Source organism: Sarcophilus harrisii, chromosome 1 (genome assembly GCF_902635505.1).
Source record: "Sarcophilus harrisii chromosome 1, mSarHar1.11, whole genome shotgun sequence".
NCBI classification, from domain to species: Eukaryota; Metazoa; Chordata; class Mammalia; order Dasyuromorphia; family Dasyuridae; genus Sarcophilus; species Sarcophilus harrisii.
Genome location: NC_045426.1, coordinates 497,370,947 through 497,395,725, shown reverse-complemented (window position 1 = coordinate 497,395,725; position 24,779 = coordinate 497,370,947). Strand labels below are relative to the sequence as shown.

At 36.2% G+C, this 24,779-nt stretch overlaps 1 protein-coding gene across 1 annotated transcript in view; it reads right to left on the bottom strand.

Moving 5' to 3' along the window:
- Nucleotides 1-24,779, bottom strand: part of EMILIN2 (elastin microfibril interfacer 2) — a 58,440-nt gene that overhangs the window by 13,922 nt on the left and 19,739 nt on the right. Inside the window, exons 3-4 of the mRNA XM_031946586.1 lie at nucleotides 14,395-14,570; nucleotides 9,357-11,303 (exon numbers count right to left, since the gene is read on the bottom strand). Coding sequence (XP_031802446.1) covers nucleotides 9,357-11,303; nucleotides 14,395-14,570 — 2,123 coding nt within the window. The remainder of the gene's footprint in view (nucleotides 1-9,356; nucleotides 11,304-14,394; nucleotides 14,571-24,779) is intronic.

Below are 24,779 nucleotides of genomic sequence, written 5' to 3'. Positions count from 1 at the left end.
GCCATTCCATGGCTTCAATTACCCCTTCCATGTGGATGACTTCTAAATCAATGTCTCATTTCTGGCATCTTTTCTAGGAACCAAACTCAATATTTTCAGCTGCTGGCTGGATATCTCCAGCTGGATCTCACAGCAGAAAACTAATTTCTATCCCTACTGTCATTCTATTTAAATCCTTCACTACTTTTTGCCTGGACTATTATGATATCTTCTACCTTCCAGAATCTCTTTGCTCCAATCCTTTCTGTACTCCATTACCAGATTAAATTTTTTTCTCCATATTTTGCTCATATCATTCTTGTGTGAGTCTGGGATACTATCTCATTTCATCTCTACCTGCTGAAATTCTACCCATCCCCTTAGGACCAAACTAAATACCATATTCTCCATTAAATCTTCTCTGATTTATCCCCCCTTCCAAGTTAACAATCATCTTTTGAATCTAACATATAAATCAACCAATCAACAAATATTTCTTAAGTAAGGCACTGGGCTAGGCACAATAGGAGATACAAAAGCAAAAATCAAACTATTTCCAATCACCTTTTTGCAGGATCAACAATATGCACACATATAAGAATAAACAATATGTATAAAAGAAATGCATGATATTAGGTGGGGGAGAAAGTACTACCAGCTGAGAGACTAGGAAAGGCCTCATGTTGGAGGTGAGGAGGAAATGCTTTCCAGGAATGAGGGGAAATCTACTCCAAGGCACATAGAATCTGAATAAAAAGCCCAGAAAGGTTAAGTTGAAGCTAGATTGTAAGGGCTCTAGCTGTCCATCAGAGGGGGCTGTATTTCAGCCTAGGTAAGAGAGAGCTTCTGGAGTTTACTGAACAGGGCAATAACATGGTCAGACCTGAACTTTTTTAGCAGCTGTGTGGAGGACAGATTAGAGCGGAAAGAGATTGGAAGCAGGGAGACCAATGAATAGTCTGTGGTAATAGTCCAAACAAAGGTACTGGTGGCTTTAACTATAGCACAGGAGATTGTGATGGAAGTGGAGAAAAGGTTATCTTCCTTGAAGCTTTTCCATTTGGTGGGTCCTGACAGAGTTTGCTTGCCACTGAACTGAATACATAACCCTAACATAAGTTGTAATTGTGATTATGTGAACTGAGTTCAGTTCTTCAGAAAAATCAAGTGTTATTCTCCAGTGTCTATAAAGCACAAGGAAATGATAAATAGCATCAACATCGAGTCCAGCAATGTTCCAATACCAACAATATGGCACCTATCATCCACCTTTTCTTTTTTTGGCTATTAGATTAATTTATTTTAACTGTGTACTAAACATAAAAGTCAGTATGACAGAAGGTGCTTGATTGGGGGGGGGGAGACAAAACGGCTGGTTGAATACTAACACTCTCAGATGATTGACATAAGGGTAAGTGATGTACAATGGAGAAATCCTGATATACTAACACTGCCAGTACTTATTAAAAACCTAAATACTTAACAAGAATAAATAATTTACAAAGAACCAACCCTTTAAGGAAAAAAAAATCCATGAAATTGGTGTGCTGTGAATGGATGCCTTCAATTTAACTTGCTAGTTATATTAGCAATATACATATACATATATATATATATATATATATATAGTTAGTTAGTTAGTTAGTTATATTCTGAGCACAAGTACTGGATCCTGGGAACATAAGAACTTTAGAAGTGATGTTATTCCTGTTCTCAGGGAGTTTATGTCTGGTACTCTCTGTAATGAACTAGCTCAACTTAAATTAATATGCTAAAGTTGTTTATTCTCTCTCTAGTAGATATACACTATGCTTTCTGCAAGTGCTCTTGGGGAACTTCCTTGCTTGCAAGAAAGTCCAAAATTGAAGTACTTGGTACAATGTCTGTTGAAGTGGTTGAGAACTTATGGGTAATCAGTGAGCTCTGTGTCTGTTTAGCAAGCATTTCATAGCCTTGTGGTATCCTTTCTAATAGATTCATGGTCTCTGACAACTTAGACCTATTTGTGGCCAAAAATATCTGTGTCTAGGATGCTGAAATAGGATTAAAGTTTTTGCTAAGAAATTGTTATGAAAAGCCCTTCAGAGAATCAATGTGCAAAATTCTAGGCTTGGTTTTGCTGAGATTTCACAATATCTAACAGTGGATCATCCCAACAGTTACATAACATGTTTCCTCTGATATGTTCTGTACCAGCATGTTCAATGACTACAGCAAGACAAACATCATTAGTCAAAGCAGGATCAAGGGAAGCAAACCATAGCTCCTGGAAATGAATGAGCAGATGGTGAGTTAAAGAAGGTTGCCAGATGGGAAAGAGTGATTTCCCCTAGTGCAGCCGGCTCTGTGGCACACAATTCCTGCAGCCCTGTGATGGCTCATTAATAAAAGAAAAAAGAGAACAGAAAGGTTAACAGCCTCAAATGCTGACATGGAAGTATGGAAACCTTCCTTTGGGAAAAACTGTTATGAAAAGACAATCTGAATTATCCCTTTGTTGAGGCAATAGTGAAGAAAATTATTTATCCATTAGAATCATCTTTGTCTAAGCAAACTGGAGGTCCAGCTAATGCTTTTGGCAATGACAAGATGCCTTCTCCCTTCCCTGAAAGAAGTGCAAAAATATGAGCTGGTACAATCTAAAGAGGTGATTATTTCAGGATACACCATTTGGCATCATATTACATATTGTCTGTCTTAAAGAATACAGAGAATGAGGGGCAGCTAGGTGGTGCAGTGGATAGGGCACCAGCCCTGAAGTCAGGAGGACCTGGGTTCCAATTTAGTCTCAGACACTTAACACTTCCTAGCTTTGTGACCCTAGGCAAGTTACTTAACCCCAATTGCCTCAGGGAAAAGAAGAAGAGGAAGAAGAGGAAGAAGAGGAGGAAGAGAAGGAAGAAGAGAACAGAGAATATAAATGATTGTGACCCTAGTATCAACTGCAAATGTAAATTCACCTATGACAATGATAAGAAAAAACTGATGAAGCACCTCTGGCTCTCCTGTCCTGTTCATCCATTTCTAAAAAGTTTAAAGTACACTGGAGAATGTCCTGTCTACCTATTTATGAAACGTTAACATTGAATGCAGACAGACTTAGACTTAAACATAATTTATGTCACTGAACTCCCTGGAACATTCAGTCCTGATTCCCAAAGTGGGACTGGGGGATGCAGCTGTGAGTCCATCCCTCCTGCTCTGGCACAGATGTTGGGGGTGACTGGTTTCAAAATGTGCAGGGTTTTACTAAATTTTTATTTTTCAGTTTGTTTAGTTTTTGTGTTTTAAAAAATTCTTACCAGTTTTATTTTACTTTCTTGGAACTAATCCTTAAATCTCCCTGGCTCCAAACTGAGTCAGTGTAAAATCTAGAGCCAAAACCTGCTTATTATTGGCGTCAGACTCTTCTGTCTTTGCCCAACTTCAATAGCAAATTAGCTACCTGATTAAGCCACATTTTGCATTATGATGTTGCTCTAAATTAGTCATTTGAGGGAAAAAATAGGCATATTACCCTTGTGACATTTTCAGAAGAAATCAGGTTATTTACTTGATAGAACAGAGTAGCAAGTAATCTTTAATCAAGCAATGTACTGAAAATGGAAGCAGAAAATGATAGTGGTATCATATATGGAAACATCACTGTGACACACTGTATATACATACATATCAAATCTTCTTGGATTTCTTAGGGAAGGTAGGGCTTCCATAACTTTTAGGTACTGGGACTTAGGCCCCATTTTCTAATCATGATAATTAATGCATGAATTTGGAAGAGACAGGAGAATCGAATACACAGAATAATAGATTAGAGCAGCTAGATGGCACGGTGGATGAGGCAACAGACCTGGAGACAGGAGGACCTGAGTTCAAATCCAGCCTCAGACACTTAATATTTACTAGCTGGTGACTGGGAAGTCACTTAACTCCAAATGCCTCTCAAAAAAAACAATAATAGCTTAAGTTAAAACACCAATTTGAATCCTATTTTTGGGAATCTCTCCACAGTCATCCAGATAGATTCCTTGCACCCTCTTACCTATTCACCAGTGCTCACACCATTTCCACCTTATTACTTTTACCCTGGTGTGTTCTCCTGTTCTCAAATTTCCAAACTCCACTTACTCTTCAACAACTGTGTTATCTACACACTTCAGGCCAAAGATCTCTCTCCTTCCTTACAAATCCTATACAATTTATCATCTCTACGACTCACTTGATATGTATCACATACTTCTTTCTATTACTATGTAATTTCATTTATGTCTTACTACATATATATCTGTACTATAAGTGCCTTGAACAGAAAGGCAGATTATTATTCATCCCTACAATTTCTAACCAGCATTTTATATATTATAGCCACTCAGAACATAACAATTGAGTTCTGATTACTATATAATTTTTGGTATGTGCTTGATTTGTTACTCAGGTTCTTCATCTAAAAAAGGGGGAGGGCAATAATTGCTTCCCCCAACATACTGTATTGGAATGAATGTGGTTCTATTTTGTGAGGTTTTGTTTTGTTTTGTTGTGTTCTCAAATCTGCCAACTCCCTTCATTTCCTCGTACATGCCACTTAGACCCAATGAGTCACAATCTTCCTGTAGGTTGCAGTAATTCTTTAAAATCCCTAAATTAGAACATTATAAGAATGTCCTAAAAGAATTTACGTAGTTTCCCAAGCTACCTGGTTTATTCTCAGACAACTGCTAATAAATTGGCACAATGTAACTCACTGAAACATCCAAGGCACACTGAATTCTCCAAGCATTCTGCCAGCCCCTGTCTTAGAAATTCCAGAGAAAATAGGCATAGAGTGGCTTGGGATAAATAAATGAGATTCTACTCCTCTAGTTTCCATGATCCAGTGCCTGCCTGATTATGAATTACTACACTTATAACCCTATGTCCCTGAAATATAAGTTTTCCTATCACCTTCTTTCAATACCTTGGAGTGAAATTAGGTAAAGAAAGTTGTTACCTTTAACTCCTTGAAATTAAAGCAGAATTATTTTTCTTCCAAAAACCTACCCTTCCTCCTAACTTCTTTATGTCTGTTGATGGGTTCACCATCTTCCCAGTTTCCTAGGTTCATTCATAACCTTGGAGTCATTCTTGGCTCTCAGTGTGTCCAGTGTGTCCACATATCTAATTATTTGTCAAGTTTTGCTGATTCTATCTCCACATCTCTCACATCTGTCCCCTTTTCTTCTATATGACTCATCATCTTTTACCTGGATTACTAATCTCCCAAATAAGATTCTCATCTCTCCAACTTATTCTCCACACAATTTCCAAAAGAATCTTGCTAAAACCCTAACCAAAAACTTCAGTGGTTGCCTATTGTTTCTAGAATAAACATAAATGCCTCATCCTGGATTTAAAGTCCTCCACATTTTGGTTCTATCCTCCCTTTCCAATCTCATTTACTTTTGCTGCCTTTCATGCGCTCCACATTCCAGGGAAATTGGACTATTAGTTAGTTTTTCCCCAAATGTCACATTCCATGGACTACCCACATACCTACCTCTTACTGCTTAACACGACTTCCTCATTTCTGCCTGTAAGAATCTTTATCAATCTTTGAAGTTCATTCAACTCAGATACCAGCTCTTCTGGAAAACCTTCCTTAATATTCTCAGTTATTGTTGACATCCCCTTCTTCGAATTATCTTGTATTTACTAATTTGTCCACACATGGTTTCCCAAAGTAGAGCAAAACTTCCTTGAATGGTGTGTTTTGTTTTTTTCTTATACCACAGCTCAGTAAATGTTAAATGTTTATTGAGTTAAGTTGAATTATTACTGGGGACAGGGAAAGAGAAGAGGGTCAAAATAGCACAGAGATATCAAAAATAAAACAAAAAGGAGGAGAAAATATGAAGAAAAATTGGGATGAAGCATCTGCCACATTTCACAGGAGGGTCACAACTCTGCAACATGTGTAGGGTATCTGTAAATTTTAAACAAAAGTTACTGTATGCTACTTTGTTTTGGAATACAACTTTGGTACACAGATATGTTAAGATATACTAATGCTACATATAAACCAAGAAGAGTATTTTACCCTCCACCATCTATAAGAGGGGAAAGATGGGCAGACAGGAAAGCAGAGGATGGGGGGAAAAGACAAGGGAGGATCTATGGGTAAGGGGAAGTTAAGTAATAGCAAGGCAAGTTAGGAGCAGAATTAAAGAGTCAGCAGGAAACATATGTGTTTGTGTATATAACAGAGTGGTGGGAGTATGTGTGTATGTGTATGTATATATCTACATATGTATAAATAAATATAGCTACTTGGAGACCAGAGAGGGATGAAAGTGGGAAAAAGAATAAAGTAAAAAAGATATGTAGCAGAGAACAAAAGAAAAATTTAAGAAAGTAAAGATGGACATTTATGAATATAATTTCTTCTACTAATAAATGTATATATACTTTCTTGAAGTGGTAATTTGTTATTATCTATTTTGAATCCTCCCTGATGTTCTGCTGGGTACATGTCAATGTTATTTTATTCTGTATTCCTTGTTTCTTTTTTCTTTTTTTTTAATTCTTTTTTAAAATAAAATAAATTTTTAAAAGTTTAAAAAATTAAAAAAAAATAAAACAAATTAAGCAATTAACAAAAAAGATATAATAATGGCCAGGAAATTCATTCTTGCCAGCAGAATTCACATAATATGACTATTGTCCCCTTTTGTCCCTCCATAAAAAGGCTGCTGACTCTATTATCACTTAACATTCTACCTCATCTCCTTTCATCTTCCTTCAAAAAACTATGAAGTCATCCACATAAAAGCATCAGTAAGGAATTACTTCTAAAATTCCCTTAAAAATAAAAAGCATCATCTAGTCTTAGAAGACTGTCAGCACAAAAGCTTGAAAAGAAAGAACCAAACACAGAACTTGGTCTTCTAATTTCAATTAGTCTAAACAGTGGGACACTCAGTATACTTTGTTGTAATAATAGTCATATAAACAACTTTTGCTACTGAACGTTCCTTACAGACAAGTTCTTAGGGTAATAGGCACTATTCAAATTTAGGATATAATTTCTTCTAGTGCTCATTTTTTTCTGGTAGTTCAATGAAGGGAAAGCTGGACTTGGAGCCAAGACCTGAGTTCAAATTCAGCCTCTAGTGGTTATTAGCTGTGTGACACTGGGCAAATAATTTAATCTTGCCTGCCTTAGTTTCTTCAATTCCAAAAAGAAGATAATAATAGCTCCTGCTTCTTTGGATTGTTGTGAGGAATAAATGAGATGTATTTATAAAGTGCTTGAGTCAGTGCATGGTATGTAGTAGGAACTTAACAAATGCTGATTTCCCTCCTCTTCTGGCTGAGACTGAGCTAACTCTGATAGCATAAAATGCAAAATCTTAAATTTGGAATTTTTTTTAAAAGCAACTTTGGAAGTATAAGTTAGATTAAAGGATCATAGCGGGGCCACTAGGTGGCAAAGGGTATATAAAAGCACTAGGCTTGGAGTCAAGCAGACTTATCTTCCTGAGTTCAAATCCAGCTTTAGACAATTTCTATCTGTGTGACTCTGGACAAGTCACTTAACTCTGTTGGCTGAAGAAGGAAATGGCAAACCACTTCAGTGTCTTGGTCAAGAAAACTAAATGGGGTTCAGTCTGATGATTGAAAAATGACTGAACAAGCAACAAAGGATCAAAGAATTAGAGCTAGAAAGGCTCTGAGAGGTGATCTAACACAACTCTTTATTTTTGTAAGTGAGGGAAATAAGTAAGACCCAGGGAAGTTTAAGTAATTTGTTTCACATGGGTAGTAAGAGTCAGAAGAAAGATGTGAATCCAGAACTGTGACTCCTGAGGCAGTACGATTTTATGCTATTATTTACCCCCATTTTATAGATGAGGAAATTGAGGCAGGGGAAGGTTAAGTACCCTGCCAGTAACACATCCAGTAAATAGCAGAAGTCACATTTGAACTCAGGTTTTCTTGACTTCCCATCCAATGCTCTCCTCATTGCATCATCTAGCTGTCTCCTGATTGCCTTTCTATGGACACTTTCCAGCCTTTTATTTTCCTTCCTAAGAGTGGTTTACTCCAGGGAGATCAGTAATAAAAAGGTTGCGTATATCACTAAAATATTTGTAGCCACTATTTTTTTTTTTTTTTTTTTTTTTTTTTTGGCAATAGAAAAGTGTTAGAAACAAAGATGCCCATTTATTGGGGAGTGGTGGAATAAGTTATTGTGCAGTAAGATATGATGACTGTAGAGAGTCATGGGAAAACTTATATGAAATCAAGCAAAATGAAGAAGCAGAACCATGACTCTAATAATGTAAACATAAGAGCAACAAAGAAATTACTAAAAGTGAATGATAAGAAGACTTAAGAGAAGAGATATGGGAAAGTTTCCTCCTTTCTTTGCAAAGGAGTGCTTGGGTGGGGCAGGGGATTACGGGTGTGGAACAGTAGAGATATCAGACTTTTTTTTAACACCTTGGCTACTTTTGCTGAACAGTTTGTATTTTCTCCTTTTATTTCCTATTATAAGAGATGGATCTCCTCAAGAGGATGGGGAATACATTTTTAGGTGAAATAAAAACAAATCACACCAAAAATTTCTTTAAAAAAAAACAACAACAAATTACTCCTTATTCTGTGGTCTACTCAAAGCTGCCTTCTTGATGTTCTTTATATCTAAGAGTCAGATCTCCTATCTCCATGCCCCAGCAATTCCTTATTTCCTTCTCTTAGAATCCGATATTTTGCAAAGCCCAACTCACCACCTTCTATATGAGACCAAATCCTAGTGCCTGCCCTTGCAAGGTTACCCTTCCTGTGTTTTGTATATGTTAATATATATACTTGCTGTCTCCTTCATCAGAATGTTAGTTCCTTGAGGACAAGGACTATTTACCCTCTGCTTTTGCATTGCTGGCATCAAGCACATATGGCATGGCATTTAATTATAAAAAAAGAAGGGAATTCAAAGATCATCTAGTCCTAAATCCTATTCAGTGCAATCTTCTTATGACTTCCCTGATATATAAACACATAGATACTTGCATAATCAAATACACTTCAGTAAATTTGAAGTAGTTAAAGCAAACACCAAAGATTTCTGGCAAAACCTCAACCAATCTTCAGATTCTCTTTAGTTGGAATTTGATATCTCCTGGGAAAAAATCTTGAGCTAGTGAAAGATAAGGTTACAAGAGTTAAAATGTATAGCTAAAAGAAGGAATAATCAAATTCAAATGTTTATACTTACAGTTTGATCTGATTTCAAATATAAACTCTCCAGACTGATACTCTAGTTGTCTGAATTCTAGCAACATAACATTTCTCAACTACAAGAAATAAGATAAAAAATGAAATTGGATCTGTTGACTTACATCCTGCTGGTTGACCTTTCACCAGATCCTGAAGGTCTGTGGTAATTTGGAAGACACGACCATAGATCTGCTGGACAGAATTTTTGAGGCCAGAAATGTCTTTGGAATGGGTTACAATCGTGCCATTCATCTGACTGACACAGTTCCACAGGTTGTTGACATGCTTGTTCAATCCTTCCTTGATCCTGTGTAGACTCCCAGAGATGGAATCCAGTTTGGCACATGCTTTTTCAACATTAGACACTCTTCCTCCAACAACCATGACTTCCCTCTGGACTCCCTGAGTGCTTTCCTTACAGATGTCCAGGTCGGAAAGGATTTGCTTTTGTAGCCCCTGTAGCCTCACCTCCAGATGACTGCAGCAATTACCCGCTGGGGCCTGGGAAGAAGTGGGCTCTTCAGGGGTCCTATCTAGCTCATCCAGCTTCCTGGAAACACTATCTTCTGCCTGCCTGCATGTAGAAATGGCATCCGCAAGTTGCTCTTGGCAGTTGCTCAACCCACCCTGAAGATTTTTCACATCTTTGTCAGTGTCATTTAGATGAGAAAAGAGCAAACTCAAATCTTGTTGTACTTTCTGAATATTAAGTTCAGTTTCTTTGAACTTCCTATGCATTGTATCATTCAGAGCCTTTAGAAGTGCAGAGGTATCCATCCTCTGATCATCATACTTACTGGGAGGAGTACTTTCTTTTTCATGAGACCCTAACTGGAGATTCTGCAGACAAAGATTCTCCACATCTTGGATTTTATTCTTCAGATGATTAAGTTCAGTAGTTAATTGGCCATTGCCAGATCCTGGCAACACTGACTCTAGATTGATGAATTTTACGTCAGTGCCATTAGCAATGTCTAGGAGACTGCTACCCAGACGATCCTCCAGAGACTGAATTTTCTGATCCAAAAGTTGCTTCAGATCATCCACTTCACCATTAATAGTACCACGCAGAGTTTCCTCAATGTAAAAACAATGTTCTTCTGCATTCTTCTCCGTCACATTGATCCTTGCATCCAACTCATTCCATCTTTCATCAAAACTCTCATCTGGTTCTGGTATGGTGAGATGGTCAAATTCATTGTCTAGCCTCCCATTGAGCATTCTGGTGGCTTCTGCAACCCTCTCAATTTTCTCGTCTAAAACTTCAATCTTTCGTCCAAAGTCATCACTTTTATCCAGATTACAACAATTTGGTTGTTTTGATGGTGCTACCTGTATCTGAGCTCGAAGGTCACTTATTTCCTTTCTTAGGTTCGTTTCCTTTTCACCAATAAGTTCTATCATGCCCAAGTAGCTACTTCCATAATCATCACACTGTTGCTGGATGCCAGTCAGTTTATACTCACAGGAGTTTTTCAGATCTGCCATTTTCCTGTCTATTCCTTCCATCAGCTCCTCTCTCAGAGCCTCAAATTTGCTATCTACATAAGCCTGGTAGAACTCATTGGTCGGGATGGTCACTGTGGGCCCCTGGGCAGCTTCCTGAAGCTGCTTGAGTTGTCCTTCACAACCCTTTACTTTCCCATCCAGCTCCTCCAGCTTGTCACTCTTTGTCTTCAATACATCCTTAACCTCAGCCAACTCAGACTTAATGTCCTTCATTCCCGACTCCTTGCCACCCAGGATCCCGGGAAGCTGAATTGTTTCTGTTTCGCCACCCACGACACTGTCTGGCCCTGGTGGGTTGTGAAGGCTGTTGAGCCAGGATGCCAACATTTTACTGGCATCATCCTGCACAGCATGTTTTAAATTTTCATTTACTCCTGCAATGGAGGTCTGAAGGTCAAGGACTGTCCTTGTAAGTCGGGAAACTTTGTCCTCAAGCACTTGTATTTTCTTGTCCTGCTGCTCCTGCAGGCTTGGCTTGGGGCTTGCTGTCTGTCTTGGTTCTGTTGTGTGTCTTGGTTCTGCTGTTTTCTTTGGTTCTGTGACTTGCTTTGGTTCAGTATCTGTTGCAAAAGTAAAATAGGACAAAACTTGAAATGTTCTGACTTTAATTATCTTCCTCCTAGCCCACATGTGTATATGCTATATATCAAACCCTTCCTTTACAAATTTCTTACTATTGATAAATGTTTTATCTACTTGGAAAGCACGTACTCTGTGTTGCGCAGTGCACAAAGACATCAATTCCATAGTAAAAGCTGACCTTACTCTCTAATGTCATAGACTACATCCTTGACCAGACCCAAGGTTCTTCTCTTTAATGTAATTCTGCTACATGTAAAGCACCAATTTTCTAGTCCCTCCTTTTTCTTTAGCACTCTAGTGTGAGGATTACTAACCTCACAATATGAACAGGGACAGAAGAGAGACAGAAAAGGGTCTCTTCAAATTTCTCAGAAGCTGAGTGGCAGCACCAATAGCAGAAGACAGTCTTCTACTTCCTATCCTAATCCTCTTTCTACAACACTGCATCCCCATTCTGTTTTCTTTATGAGACTATTAGGTACTTAATAAGTGATTGTTAAATGACTGGATGAATAAATGAATAAACCTCTATAGTAAATGCTGTTCTTAGCAACATCTTGGGGTTTGTTTTGTTTGTTTGTTTTGTTTTGGGTTTTTTTTTGAAATTATAACACTTCCCTACTCCAACACTTAGAATTGTTCTCTATTGGATTTATTTTGATAAGTAAACTTCTCAGCTTGGCATTCTAAGCCCTCTTCTGTATGATCCCAGCCCATCGTTTTCCAGCATTCCACTTCTCTGCTCTAAACTGTATTCCTTGCTCCATTTCAAAACACATGCTGTATTTTCCCCACATGTAAGTATTTGTACATACTGCTTCTTCCACCTGGAATGGCCTCCCTGGCTATAGAAATACAACTGTTCTCCAGATGTTATCTTCTTCAGAGTGCCTTTACAAATTTCTTGCAATCTAAATATGTTCGAAGAATGGAGAAGTCTGAGCTACTCATGGACACTTAAGTCATCTGTACCTCTTTTTCATCACTCATTTGCCCAATTCAGCCTTTATGATATTTGTGTGTTCATCTTATGCACCTGCTAGTCTTTAAATTTAAGGGCAGAGATTGGGTCTTACACTTTATTTCCTACAGAACTAATGCTTCACACAATCAGTTTTTGGTAAAGAATCCTTAAACCAAATGAATTTTTTAAGCTTGATTTATAAATTATGAGTCTCATCTTCGAGCCTGTGAGTCAGAGAATAGGCTATGAATAGCAACCCCAAAACTGGAGAGGATGTCAAGTCCATAGGAAAGACCCATATTATACACAAGGGACAATTAGGGAGGAACATCCTTGCAATAAAAAAAAAAAGATTAAGGACATCTTGGGGCAAAACAAAGGAAATTAAAACTATTCCTATTCTGAAAATTTGCCTTGTGTGTTGATGTAATATTATATTACTAATTGGTAATTTTATATGTTTTATTTAGAAAGGAAAACATATTTCCTCACAGAGCACCTCTTCCCATCATGTGGCCCATCAGAGCTCTGTGAGTCATAATTTCAGAAATGTTTACTAGTAAGAAAGTTGAGGTTCAGAAAGTTAAATTACTTGCCCAGAGCTGAACTGAGTAAATCCTAGATTCCAGACCTCATTGACATATGACACTTCTACAACTGGTCACTACAATTTTCCTTCAATCAACCAAAATTACATCTTGATGAAAATGATCAGGAAACACTTCAAATTTCAAAACTGAAGAAAATATAATCCATGGGAAAATAGTGTCATTTATGGTTGGCCTAAGCGTACGATTTTAGGAGTAAAATTCGTGCCACATTTATTTTTATATTAAACCTACAAACAAGGAAAATAAACCTTAGATAAATTGGAGTTCAATGTCATAAGTCCATCTACTAATGTTATCCAAAGAAACAAAACTTTATGACACAACAAGGATATTTTTTTTTTACTTTAATGCAATGCTGTCTTCCAGCCAAATTATATTCAGAAAAAAACATTTAAGAATACTCACTGAATATTCTGGACTATGGGCTAATTTAGGCAAATGTTTCATTCATTACAGAGAGATGACTCAAGTTCATCTTCCTCATGAGACTGTAGGAATTATTTTTTTTTTAAGTAACACTAAGGCCAAACCTCCCACAAATTTAAGTCTGTGGAATTGCAGATGAAATTTGAACTGAAATCATACATGTCAAACTTGGAAAATCTGTGTCTCCAATCCAGAATCACAGAATATGAAGCTCTGTTGAGCTCCCTTTGCAGATGAGGAAACAGGTCAAGAGCAGAGAAGGAATTTGCCCATGGTCATACTGCTAAGTGGCAAAGCCAAATCTCATGACTCCAAAGCTGGTGCCATTTCCATTATATCACGTGGAATTTGAAATAATATTTCATGCAAAAATGGTTTAAATGAATTCATTTTTCAATTAAAATAAACTCTTCTCAGCACCTATTCTTACTACTTCCAAAGGAGAGAACTAGATGCTGAAAGGACACAAAGTTTAGCTAAGACACAGTAGACTGTGGATATCATAGTGGTAGCCATCTCTAAGGCGAGGTATGGGGTAAGGTAGACAGAAAGGAAGAAAATTTAAAAAAAAAAGAAATTTACATGATAACTTTGTTATATATTTTGGAGGGAATAACAAATTGTACATGGCAGATTTGCAGTTTCATGTGCAATCATCATTTTGATTGTACCATGTGATGAAAATGCTTGTTTTGTTCTGTGAATTGAAAATAAATTAAAAAACAAAAAAAGATAGCACATACTCATGTTCATCATTGAAAGAACTATCATCTGAGTATAGATACTTCCTGTGCTCCTAATAATCAATTGAGTTTTATGACCAATCACTTCTAATAAGTCCCTATTCTGCAAGAAAGTCAATATATTCATTGGAACTGCTTCAGTAAATTCAGTGACTCATATATATATATGTATATACTCTCTTATACTTGTATATTGCATATAGGTTATTTAAAGTCCTCTAATCACCAAAAATCATAAATTAGATTGGAATTAGATTACTGATTTTAAGAAGCCCAAGAAAAGTCTATTGTAAGCATATGTGCTAAGATGCAAACAAAACATTACCCGTGGCTTTTTTCATAGTATTCCGGGGCCGGGCAGGTGTGGGCAGAGGAGATTTTGCTGGTTCTTTAGGCCCTTCTTGGCAGTCACCCCCTTTAAACCCAGGGCAGCATCTCCATTCCAGTTGTGTGACTGTCTTGAACTTAATAGTATATCTGGGTCTGAAATTAACTCGATACCTGACAAAGAAAAAGGTAAATGATTTGCTTTATGATTCTGTTTTTAAAACACTACCCTCATTCCAAGGATTTCTAGAACCAGGAGAACATTGTACACAATAACAACAGGATTATGTGATAATTAATTGTGATGTACTTGCCTCTTCCCAGCAATGCAGTGATTCAGGGCAATTCCAAAATTTTGGGATGGAAAATGCAAATTACATCCAAAAAGAGAACTATTGAAGCATAGTATTTTCACCTTTTTTGTTTGTTTCTCATGGTTTTTTTTTTCCCTTTTGATGTGATTCTTCCATGACAAATATGGAAGTATGTTTAAATGGATTGCACATATTTATCCTGTATAAAATTGCTTGCTGTCTTGGGGAGGAGGGAAGTAAGGAAAGGAAGGAGAAAAAATTAGAACACAAAATTTTACAAAAATGAATGTCGAAAACTTTACCTGTATTTGGAAAAATAAAATACTATTTAAAAAAAATGTCTGTTATGTTTTATTTTGAGTGCTGGATTTAATCAACCAATAAGCACATATTAATCACCTACTATGTGCCAGCCACCGTGCCAGGTACTGGTGACACAAAGATAAAAGTGGTTGATTGAAAATGGATCAAAGGCTTCATTTGGATTGTGAAGCCTGAGCTGAATTTTGAAAGCAACCCAAGATACTAAGAGGTGAAGATGAAAAAACTGGTCATTATTCAAGGCAGGGGGGGGAAAGCCAGTGCAAGAAGAACTATCAAAGGATCCAGGTAGCTGGAAGGATTCTTAGAAGGCATCTAGTCCAATCCCCTCATTTTAGAGATGAAGAAATTAAAGGCAAATTCACAGAGAAGTGGTAAGCATCAGAGGTGAGATTTGAACTTAAGTCTTCTGACTTCAGAGCCAATGAGACCAGGTTAAATGAAACAGGACAATTAAGGCTAGCCTACTGCTGTCCAAAAGGCAGTCATGGTAGTAAAACAAACTCCTTTTTAGTCAGGGTTAGCAAGCTAAGCTTTCTTGCCTTTCTGCTCAAGACAGATGATAGTAAATGATAATCTCTGTTGTAAAGTGAGCCATGTCAAGAGGGGTTGGGTTTTGTAAAATCGTGGGCTCTGGAGCTCAGACAGTCTTTCTAGAAGAATTAAAACTCTTGAAAGTGTCCCTTTATCAACCACAAAAACCTTAGGAGTTGAGAACATGAGCCAACCAGCTGTATTTAATTGTGGGATGTGCCTGGGGCCTATAATTAAATCCTTTACTACTCTGAGATATCTATAATCTCATGGGCATGGGTATTATCTCTATCAGCATAGATTTCAACCTATACGGTCTTCTTATGCTGTGAGAGTCTTGTTCATATTCTTTCATACATCCTCTGAAAAGAACATACCCAAAGTTCTAGAAGCCTTTATCTAGCTCTCAAGATTACTAATGTAGCATTCTGACTACTGGCTGTTTTATCCCTTGTCTTTATATTAAGTGAAAAATACAAATATGAACTAATAGGATCCTGATTGAGTGGGGGTTGTGAGTAGAAAGGTAAAGGAACTGGAAAGGATAGGGAGGGATCCTTGAAATCTTTGCAGTGGGCCATGGCTTGTCTACCTGCAGATGTTGCTCAGGGTTCATTGCTAGCTCTACTGCTGCTCTACAGAGAAGCTGGTTAGGGACAGAGCCAGAATCTACTGTACCAATGATGCAGCACTTATCCAGAAGGGAGGCAGGTCTCTTTCCTGCTTCAGGCTGAATTGGATACCGGGGCCCAAGCTGGGTTGGAAAGAAAGATCCTTATCACATCTCCCAGAGATGATATTTAATAAATGTTTGTTAAATGAATGGACTCAGATATCTCTAAGGCCTCTTCCAGCTCTAAAGGCTATAAATTACAAAAAAAAAATGATGATAACAGTTTTATGAAGGAAGACCCTCATATCTGAAGATGACTCTATTCACTGACAATGGTGAGTGCCACCTCAATAGGCACAGAAATCAGTCTTATGTTTAATTTAATTAAAGAAGTGGCCTTGTTCAAAGGTGCCTCCAAAATGGTCTAGAATCAAGGGCCACGAGATTATATTTAAATCCTTCTTTCTTCCTATCCTACCCACTAGCAAACAGGACTGTAGAGTAATCTGTTGTCCTGACATCCATTTTTTAAAATGAGAAAATCCCGATTTGTGTTTTGTCTCTTAAAGAAGATGGTTATTTAGGGGGTGGAAACAGCATATAATTTCAGAAAAGCTTACTGAACTCAGCCAAGTTCTTCAGGTTGAGTGGGCAAAGCTGTTTGCTCTTTAATACTGTCTACTTGGCAATATTGGATGATGTTGAAATAACAGAATCAGGAGAGGAAGGCTGGGCCAGAAATATCAAAGAGTTTGACATCTCCTCCTCCGAAGAGGAGGAAAGAGATCTTCATCATCCCAGACAAAGAGTGGACTGACCTCTTTAACACTGAGCCAGGATAAGCTATGCTTTGTAAAATTTCTAATTTTTTAAACACGATTATTCCCTTTTTTCCTCCCTGAAAACCACTTAACAGCTGGCTCAGAAATGATATAGATATCTCCTCCCCTTGCTCTAATAGCCTCACTTTATAGCTATGGAATCCTGGAGAATGACATGCATAGCATTTTTCCTCCAAGCCAAATGTATGGAAGAATCTTCCCTGGATAAGTGATGCAGCCAGCAATGGTGAAGAATACACCTCACTGCCATGGGAAACAGTCTGGAATTTCACTTCATTTTTTTCTTTAAAATTTTTAAAAATTATTCTAGGCTTTGTTTCTGTTGCAGTTTACTAACATTACAATATCTAAAAATAAAATTGATCATAATAAAACCATAAACTCCATAATTTAGTTTTAAAATAAATGCAAATATTAATTTTAAAAGTCCTTTTTCTATATCCCTTCCTAAATTATTTTTCTTTTCTGTATTATTAAAGTTTTATTGGTATCTTTTGTTTTAACTTTATTTTCTATTATCATTCCATATAACAGTGAAAAGGTTGGTTAGTTGAAAAGTAAACTAGCCAAGAAAAGGACCCTTCTGACAAAGTTGCTCACCTGTAATCATGCACCTCTCTACTGGGAAGAAGAAAATATGTTTTATAATTTGAACACTTTTCCAGGAAAAAGATGAGTCATGAAATAATATTGTCCCTTTGTTTAGTGATTTTATGAACCCTGAGCCATGGGAACTCCTAGTGTTTAGATGATTCCCAGAGACATAGTACTGGGATCCTAATTTGGAAAAGAGAATTGTAGGGAGTAATCCAGCCCTACCTTTTCCACCCTCAGTGGCTTTCCCGGAGCAAAACTGCTTTGAGGAACTTTTAGATTTTTCCACTACAGTGATGAGCCATAATGGATATTCCCTGGGGTACAGAAGAAAAGGGCAATAAATTTGGACTCATTGCAACATGATGACTGGGTTTTAAAACAACCCTTCCTTCCCTGCCCAGGATAGAGCAAAGAAATATTCATCTTTTTCCCTCCTAGGGAGCTCAGCAAGTCTCAGAATTATGAAATAGTAACTGGGATCATTTTAGTCAAGGAAAAATATGAGAGCTTGGGAGATATTCATAATCCATTCTAACACATCACCTGTGCAGCATTAAAGGACTCAAAAGAAGCCTAATGAGATTCAGGGGGTAATTGAATCAAAGTGGAAGGATCATATAGCTAATGGTCTCTTTGTCAAAAAAAATCATTTGATGAAATAACCGTGCTTTAAGTTGGGATCGTGCCCCATCCACAGAATACTATGGACAACTAATTAGTTACGAGGTCAAACTTTGGGACTATTAAAGATAAGGTTCAGAGAAGCCTTGGAATAGTACTAGATGGTTCTAAGAACCAAAAGTCATCTTGAATTTGCCCTAAAACAGATTTGAACCATTCTAATCCCCACTGATTCCTTCAGCTCATTATCTTTGGGGGGGCGGGGGGAAGGCAAAAATATGAATTATTCCCTTAAAGATTCTCTTCCAAGCTCCAGAAACAAGTCTACAAAGCAAGCAGCTGATCCTGTGAACTAAAACTTTATTATTTTTTTTGGCAGCATCCCTTTTTTCTAAATGAAATATTCTCTGCCTCCACAATAATCAAACAATACTAACAGGTGTCCTGTTCTGTTCATCTGTTCTTCAAATTCTATAAATCTTTAAAAGTTCATTTTCTCTTCTCAATAGGAAGAATTTGCCTGGATTTCAAAGCAGTCTAAAAAATTATATGCAATACAAAAATACAATTAATAAGTATCTTCTGGGAATACTAAGCTGTGCTGAATTTCTCCCAAGAAGGTTCTTTCTAGTGAAAACGTCTTACTCATCTGATCTCAGATCTGGCAAGAAATACCTTGGAGGCTGACACTTCTTGCTATGCTCAGAGCACTGCTCAACGAATCTGAAAAGTAATGGATTAGAGAAAGTGGGAAAATAAACAAAATAAAAATAGCTCTTTTCTGCTTACTAGTATAAATCAGATGTGTAAACTGTGAAGACAAAAGCACCCGAACAGACTAGAATCATCAGTATTGATAAATGTTTTGTCAAATTTGGGACAATAAGCATAACTCATACTTTATAGCACTTATAGAGCACTGTACAATGCACTTTCTTTGAAATGACCCTATAGGATATATATGTAGAGTAACAGCAGTATCCCCATTTTATGGTGATGAAGAAGCTCAGAGACATTCAGCAACTTGCTATGATCTCATATAGTTAATATGAGAAGTTGGCTTTCCTGACAGAATAAGTCCAGAACTTTATTCATGATAAAAATATTCATGATAAAAAGCATTCTGGAATTAGGAAAAGAAGCTTGATGTGAGTATAAAGCACTGTTGTACCTGGAATTGGAAACCTGCATTTGACTTCCAGCTCAGACACTTATCAGTTCTATAACCATGGGCAAGTCATTACTACGGCCTGAAAAAAGGATAACAATCCTATCACCTATGACACAGACTTGGGGTGAAAAGTGTTTTGCAAAGCTAAACATATTATATAAGTGGGAGTTGTTATTATTACTTCTAATGTCTTAACTTCTTTCCAAACTGAGCAGCAATTCTACTGCAGTCACAACTGGTTCCAAAGAAATAAGAGAATTCCAAATTACAAAGTATAGTCAACTACATTTATTTTAGCCGACTGTTAATTTTAACAATAACAATGACATACCTTTTAAAAATCTCAAAATTGGGAAAAAATTTTAAATTTCAAAAGATTTCATAAACCATAGTTCTTAGCAAATAATTCTTATTTTTTTAAAAAATTTACACAATAAATGAAATTGGATTATGATACTGGGTTTAGTTCTTGGGTCTCAGGTGCATCTCCAAACCCAGTAAATTGGCATGACCACTCCAAATATAGAATGGGGAGTGGGGTTAATGGGCAGAAGGGGACTTTCTATCCAAGGGCAACCTCTGCTAACAATGAAAATCTTTGCAAGTAGCATTCACTCCCCATAAGGCAATTATGTTACATATACCAATAGCACCAAGAGTGTTTGTTACAATAAAGCCAATATATCTCTCAAAGAATGTCTATTGGTTACCTCCCTCCACTACCTTGATAAATGAAGTCGTTTTATGACTTTGAAGGGGGGGAGGGGGGAGAAGGGGGGCCAGGACAACTCTTTAAAGGTGAATGTAACTTAATGGGAAATATCTCACTTGAGCTTTCTAGAGCATCAAAATGTCAATATGCTACTAATCTCAAGACAAACATTGCTAGGAGTAAAGACACCTAATAAACATAAAAATCAGCAGATATGTTCAGCCCTGATAAATTAAAATATAAAACTATTATAATAGAGGATGTGTTTAAACACCAAATCCTCTTCCCCCACCCTACGTCCGTCTACTTTTGTTTATAAAAGGCAAATGTTAACTATTTTTCTTTTTCATTTTTATCTTAAATAATAGCATCACTGATATGAATGGACTTTTACACTTAAAAAGCAAATTCTAGGACACAAATTTTCTTATCTAAACTGAATATTCCAATCAACCACATTAACGAGTGCAGACTTTCCTCATATTATTCCATTGAAAATTCTTCACAGTCATTGCTAACAGTTATTCACAGCCCTAAAGAATCTGGAGGAGAACGACCAATCTCAAACCACCATAGTAGGAAGAATGAAGCAGCTTTTCTCAGAATCAAAAAGGTCCTACCTTCTTTCTGAGGATTGCTAAGCCTGATAGCACATTAAGGGAGATGCAACCATTAAGAAACACAACTTTTACTTATGATTTCTAATGAGTTTTGACTTTTATTTTTTTTAAATTAATGTTTCTTTTCAAGATATAACAGTATGGAAAACTTCCATCCTATGCTGGGAAAGGAAATGAGAAAATCCCATCCATAAGCCAAGCTTATATATATAATGCTCTTCTAGATAGTATATAAATGCTATCTATTATTTTTTGTTAATGGTATCTTATTTTTCTAAATACATGGAAAGATAGTTTTCAACATACATTTTTGTGAAATTTTGTATTCTAAATTTTCTCCCTCCCTCCTTTACCTTCTTCCTCCCCAAGACAGCAAGCAATCTGATATAGGTTAAATATGTGCAATCCTTTTAAAGATATTTCCATATTTGTCATATTATACAAGAAAAACCAGATCAAAAAGAGAAAAAAAAACCACGAGAAAGAAAAAAACAAACAAAAAGATGAAAATACTATGCTTTGAACCACATTTAATATTCATAGTTGTCTCTCTGGATGGCATTTTCCATCCCAAGTCAGTTGAAATTGCCTTAAATCACCACATTGTTGAGAAGAACCAAGTCCATCACAGTTCATCATCACATAATCTTGTTGTTACTGTGTATAATGTTCTTCCTGGTCCTGCTCACTTCATGAAGCATCAATTCATATAGGTCTTTTCAGGCTTTTCTGAAACTAATGCTATCTACTGTTAAATACTGCTTCCCCATATCAATCAAACCATGCTAATCATGATTCTTATATCATATTCTTTAGCCAAAAAGACAGTTTATATCTATATTTATATCTATCTTCTTTCTGCCAACTTATTTTTCTTTATCACCAAAATACATAATCTATGAGAGCATCTGTAGACACTAAACCCATTAATATGAAAGACTATTACAATGTTCTAAAGTCCTAATCTTTTTCTCAGAAGTTTTAGGTAGGTTTTTTCCTTTCTTCTCTTTTTTTCAGTTTGAACCTCTCTCATCTCTCTTCCAGACAACTTTAAAGACAGAAGAAAAAGCTGTTCTAATTCAGTAAGAAATCTGTGATAATTTATTTATTATTTTTCTTTTGTTTTTCTTATTTTGTTATGCATTCTGCAACAGAGTTGCTTAGAGAAACAAAAGATCTTATCAGGAAAAGGAGGTAATTACAGCTTGTGGGATTTTGGACAATATATTCATCTGACTCTTTTATAACAATTTGACAAACAGGTCCCAAGCCATTTGTTATACCTCTGAGTCATTTTCTTGCCAATTTTCTTAGTATCCTACATAACAGCATTTAACTACTTAAGGGAAGTTGATAATAGCATAGATTGAAAAGCATTTTATAAAGCAATACATAAATGTGAGCTACTATTAATCATAAACTAATACATCTTGATTTGCCAAGCTCACTTTCCAAGTCCAAGGCAGGACTACCTTGTAGACAGAATCAAAAAGTTAGAAAAACAAAGACATAATCTCACATGCCAACTCTACTACAGAGAGGTTGCATGATGCTGGACAAGTGATTTACCATCTCAATGCATCAGTGGCAGCCAGATAAAATGCTGGGCATGGAGTCAGGAAAATCTGAGTTCAAACATGGCCTCAGACACTTACTAGCTATGTGACCTATTTCCCTCGGTTTTTTCATTGGTAAAATGAGCTGGAGAAGGAAATGGCAAAGCACTCCGTGATCTTTGTCGAAGATCACCTGTTGTGACCAAATGGGGTCACAAAGTCAAGACATGACTAAAAATGACCAGATGGAAACAATGTACCAGGAAACTCTAGAGGACTATTAAACTGTACAAGAACTGCTAATCTGCATTAGTGGAGAGAGTTTCCTTGGTAAAAAAAAATTTCCTAGACTAATGAAATCAAAGTTTTGAATAAAAAAATTCCTTAATGGATAAAAAGCAGTATTTTTGAAAATTTTAGTCTGTGATAAAACTAAAAACTGAACTCAATTAAAAAACATACTCAATATTTCTGACTTTTAACAATGAAAAGGAATGGAAGGCTGCATGTTGTCAAATGCTTGAGATATGACAGTAGATTTTCCTAATTTTTTTCTTAGCTACAAGGGAAGAATCAATGGAGGGATATGAGAAATAATTCTTATATTTAAAAGGTATTAAAAGAGTTATTGAGGAAAAAAACAAGGAAAGGGAAGCTAAGTCAAAGATGTGTATTCATTCAATTACTCAAGCAAAGATTGAAAGAATAATTAATGTGAGCAAAATGCTTTATTGGCCAAACTGACAAATTAAAAGGCTAGGGAAGATGCTAAGGCAAAAAGTCAAAATAAACCACAAAATGAATATTTGCCAATATCCACATAACCGAAGTTTGCTAAATTTAACCCAAATGGGTTTTCTTGTCACTTGAAAATGGTTACTATAATAATCATTCATATTTTATCTACCATTTTCTATTACTCTACATATGACTTTTTACACTGTGCCTTTTACACTATGCCTTACATTTGCTGTATATTTACCATCTTAGAAGTTGCTCAGAAAAATCCCCACAAACTACTAACTCTTTTTAATTAAAGCAAATATTTTGTGTATTTTGTTGTATTCTTCAAATGATGCTTCCTGTCTATGTCTTTGGATAAGTCATTTTATCTCCATGGGCCTCTGTTTCCTCATCTGAAAAATGAGAGAGCTGAATGATTACATGACTTATGAGGTCCGTTCCAATTTTACAACTATGATCTGATGATGAGACTTATGATACATCTCATAGATTTGTGTGATCTTGAACAAGTCACATCACTTCTCGGTACCTAGATCAGATAGGTCAAATTCACAGGCCACAAAATTTTTTAGCACACCAGAAACAAATTAAAACAGATTAAAAGGTGATGGGAAATGTTTAACAAAACAGATTTTTTAAAAATGCAAATATAGGTAATGTTAATCTATGGCATCCCAAGTCACTATGTGGTTGGCAGGGATCCATTTCTATTTGAGTTTAACACCACTGTCTTTGACAAATTTTTAAGATTATGTAAGTAAGTTACAAAGCAAATACTGATCTATACAGGTATATTTCCTCACTGGAAATTCTCTTTTCTAATGAAATCACAGGTTTAGTTCAAAAGGACATGTTTTCTTCAAACCAAATTAAATAATCTCTATCTACTTCATATCTCTTGAAAAAAGAAGAGGAAATTCCAGTTATGGTCAATATTTGTTTATCTTTAAAATACTAAATAGCTTTGTCTTTTCTAGTGTGCTGTGGAAGCAATAAAGGACTTGGGGGTCAAGAAGTCCATGTTTAGTTAGATCTCCTCTAGGATATTAGTCATTTGACTATTAAAAAGTCACTAAATCTCTCTCTTGATGCCTCTGTTTCATCCTATGTAAAATGGAAGTAATAATACAGGATTGTTGTGAGGAAGATATTTTTGCTTAGAAAATGTTGATGTATACTATTTTGTTTGATTCTCACAACCACTATGGAAAGCAGGTTTTAAAGTCTTCATATTCCCAGGACAAAAAAAAAAGGCATCTATCCTTGGGCAGCACTGATATAACTGTCACCTCAACTAACATTTCAACTAATTTCAGAAACCAAAATTGAATATGAAGTTATTTTCATAACTATCAATTTAATTGGCTTTTCATTTATCAGTGTTCTGAATAACTCATAGATACAACTATTGAATTTTGTTTGTTTGGTTTTGCTTTCATCACTTTATTAATAGTGCAGTCAGTGATGGCAAGTTATGTAGGAAATCAGATGCACCCAAAGAGTTTTTCTAATTCTACCAAATAATGCTGTAATTGAATAAAGCAAAAAGAGTTCAACAAGGAAAAGCCTGGCAGAAGGATTTTTTAGAAGCAAGGAAACTGCTTGTATATGATGGAATTCTATGCAAGAGATATCAGAGGAAAAAATGCCTATGGAACTTTGGTTTTATATTAGAGAAAAAACTGGATTAGAAAATATGAATTTAATTTCCTACCTGTATTTCAAAGTACTTCCTACT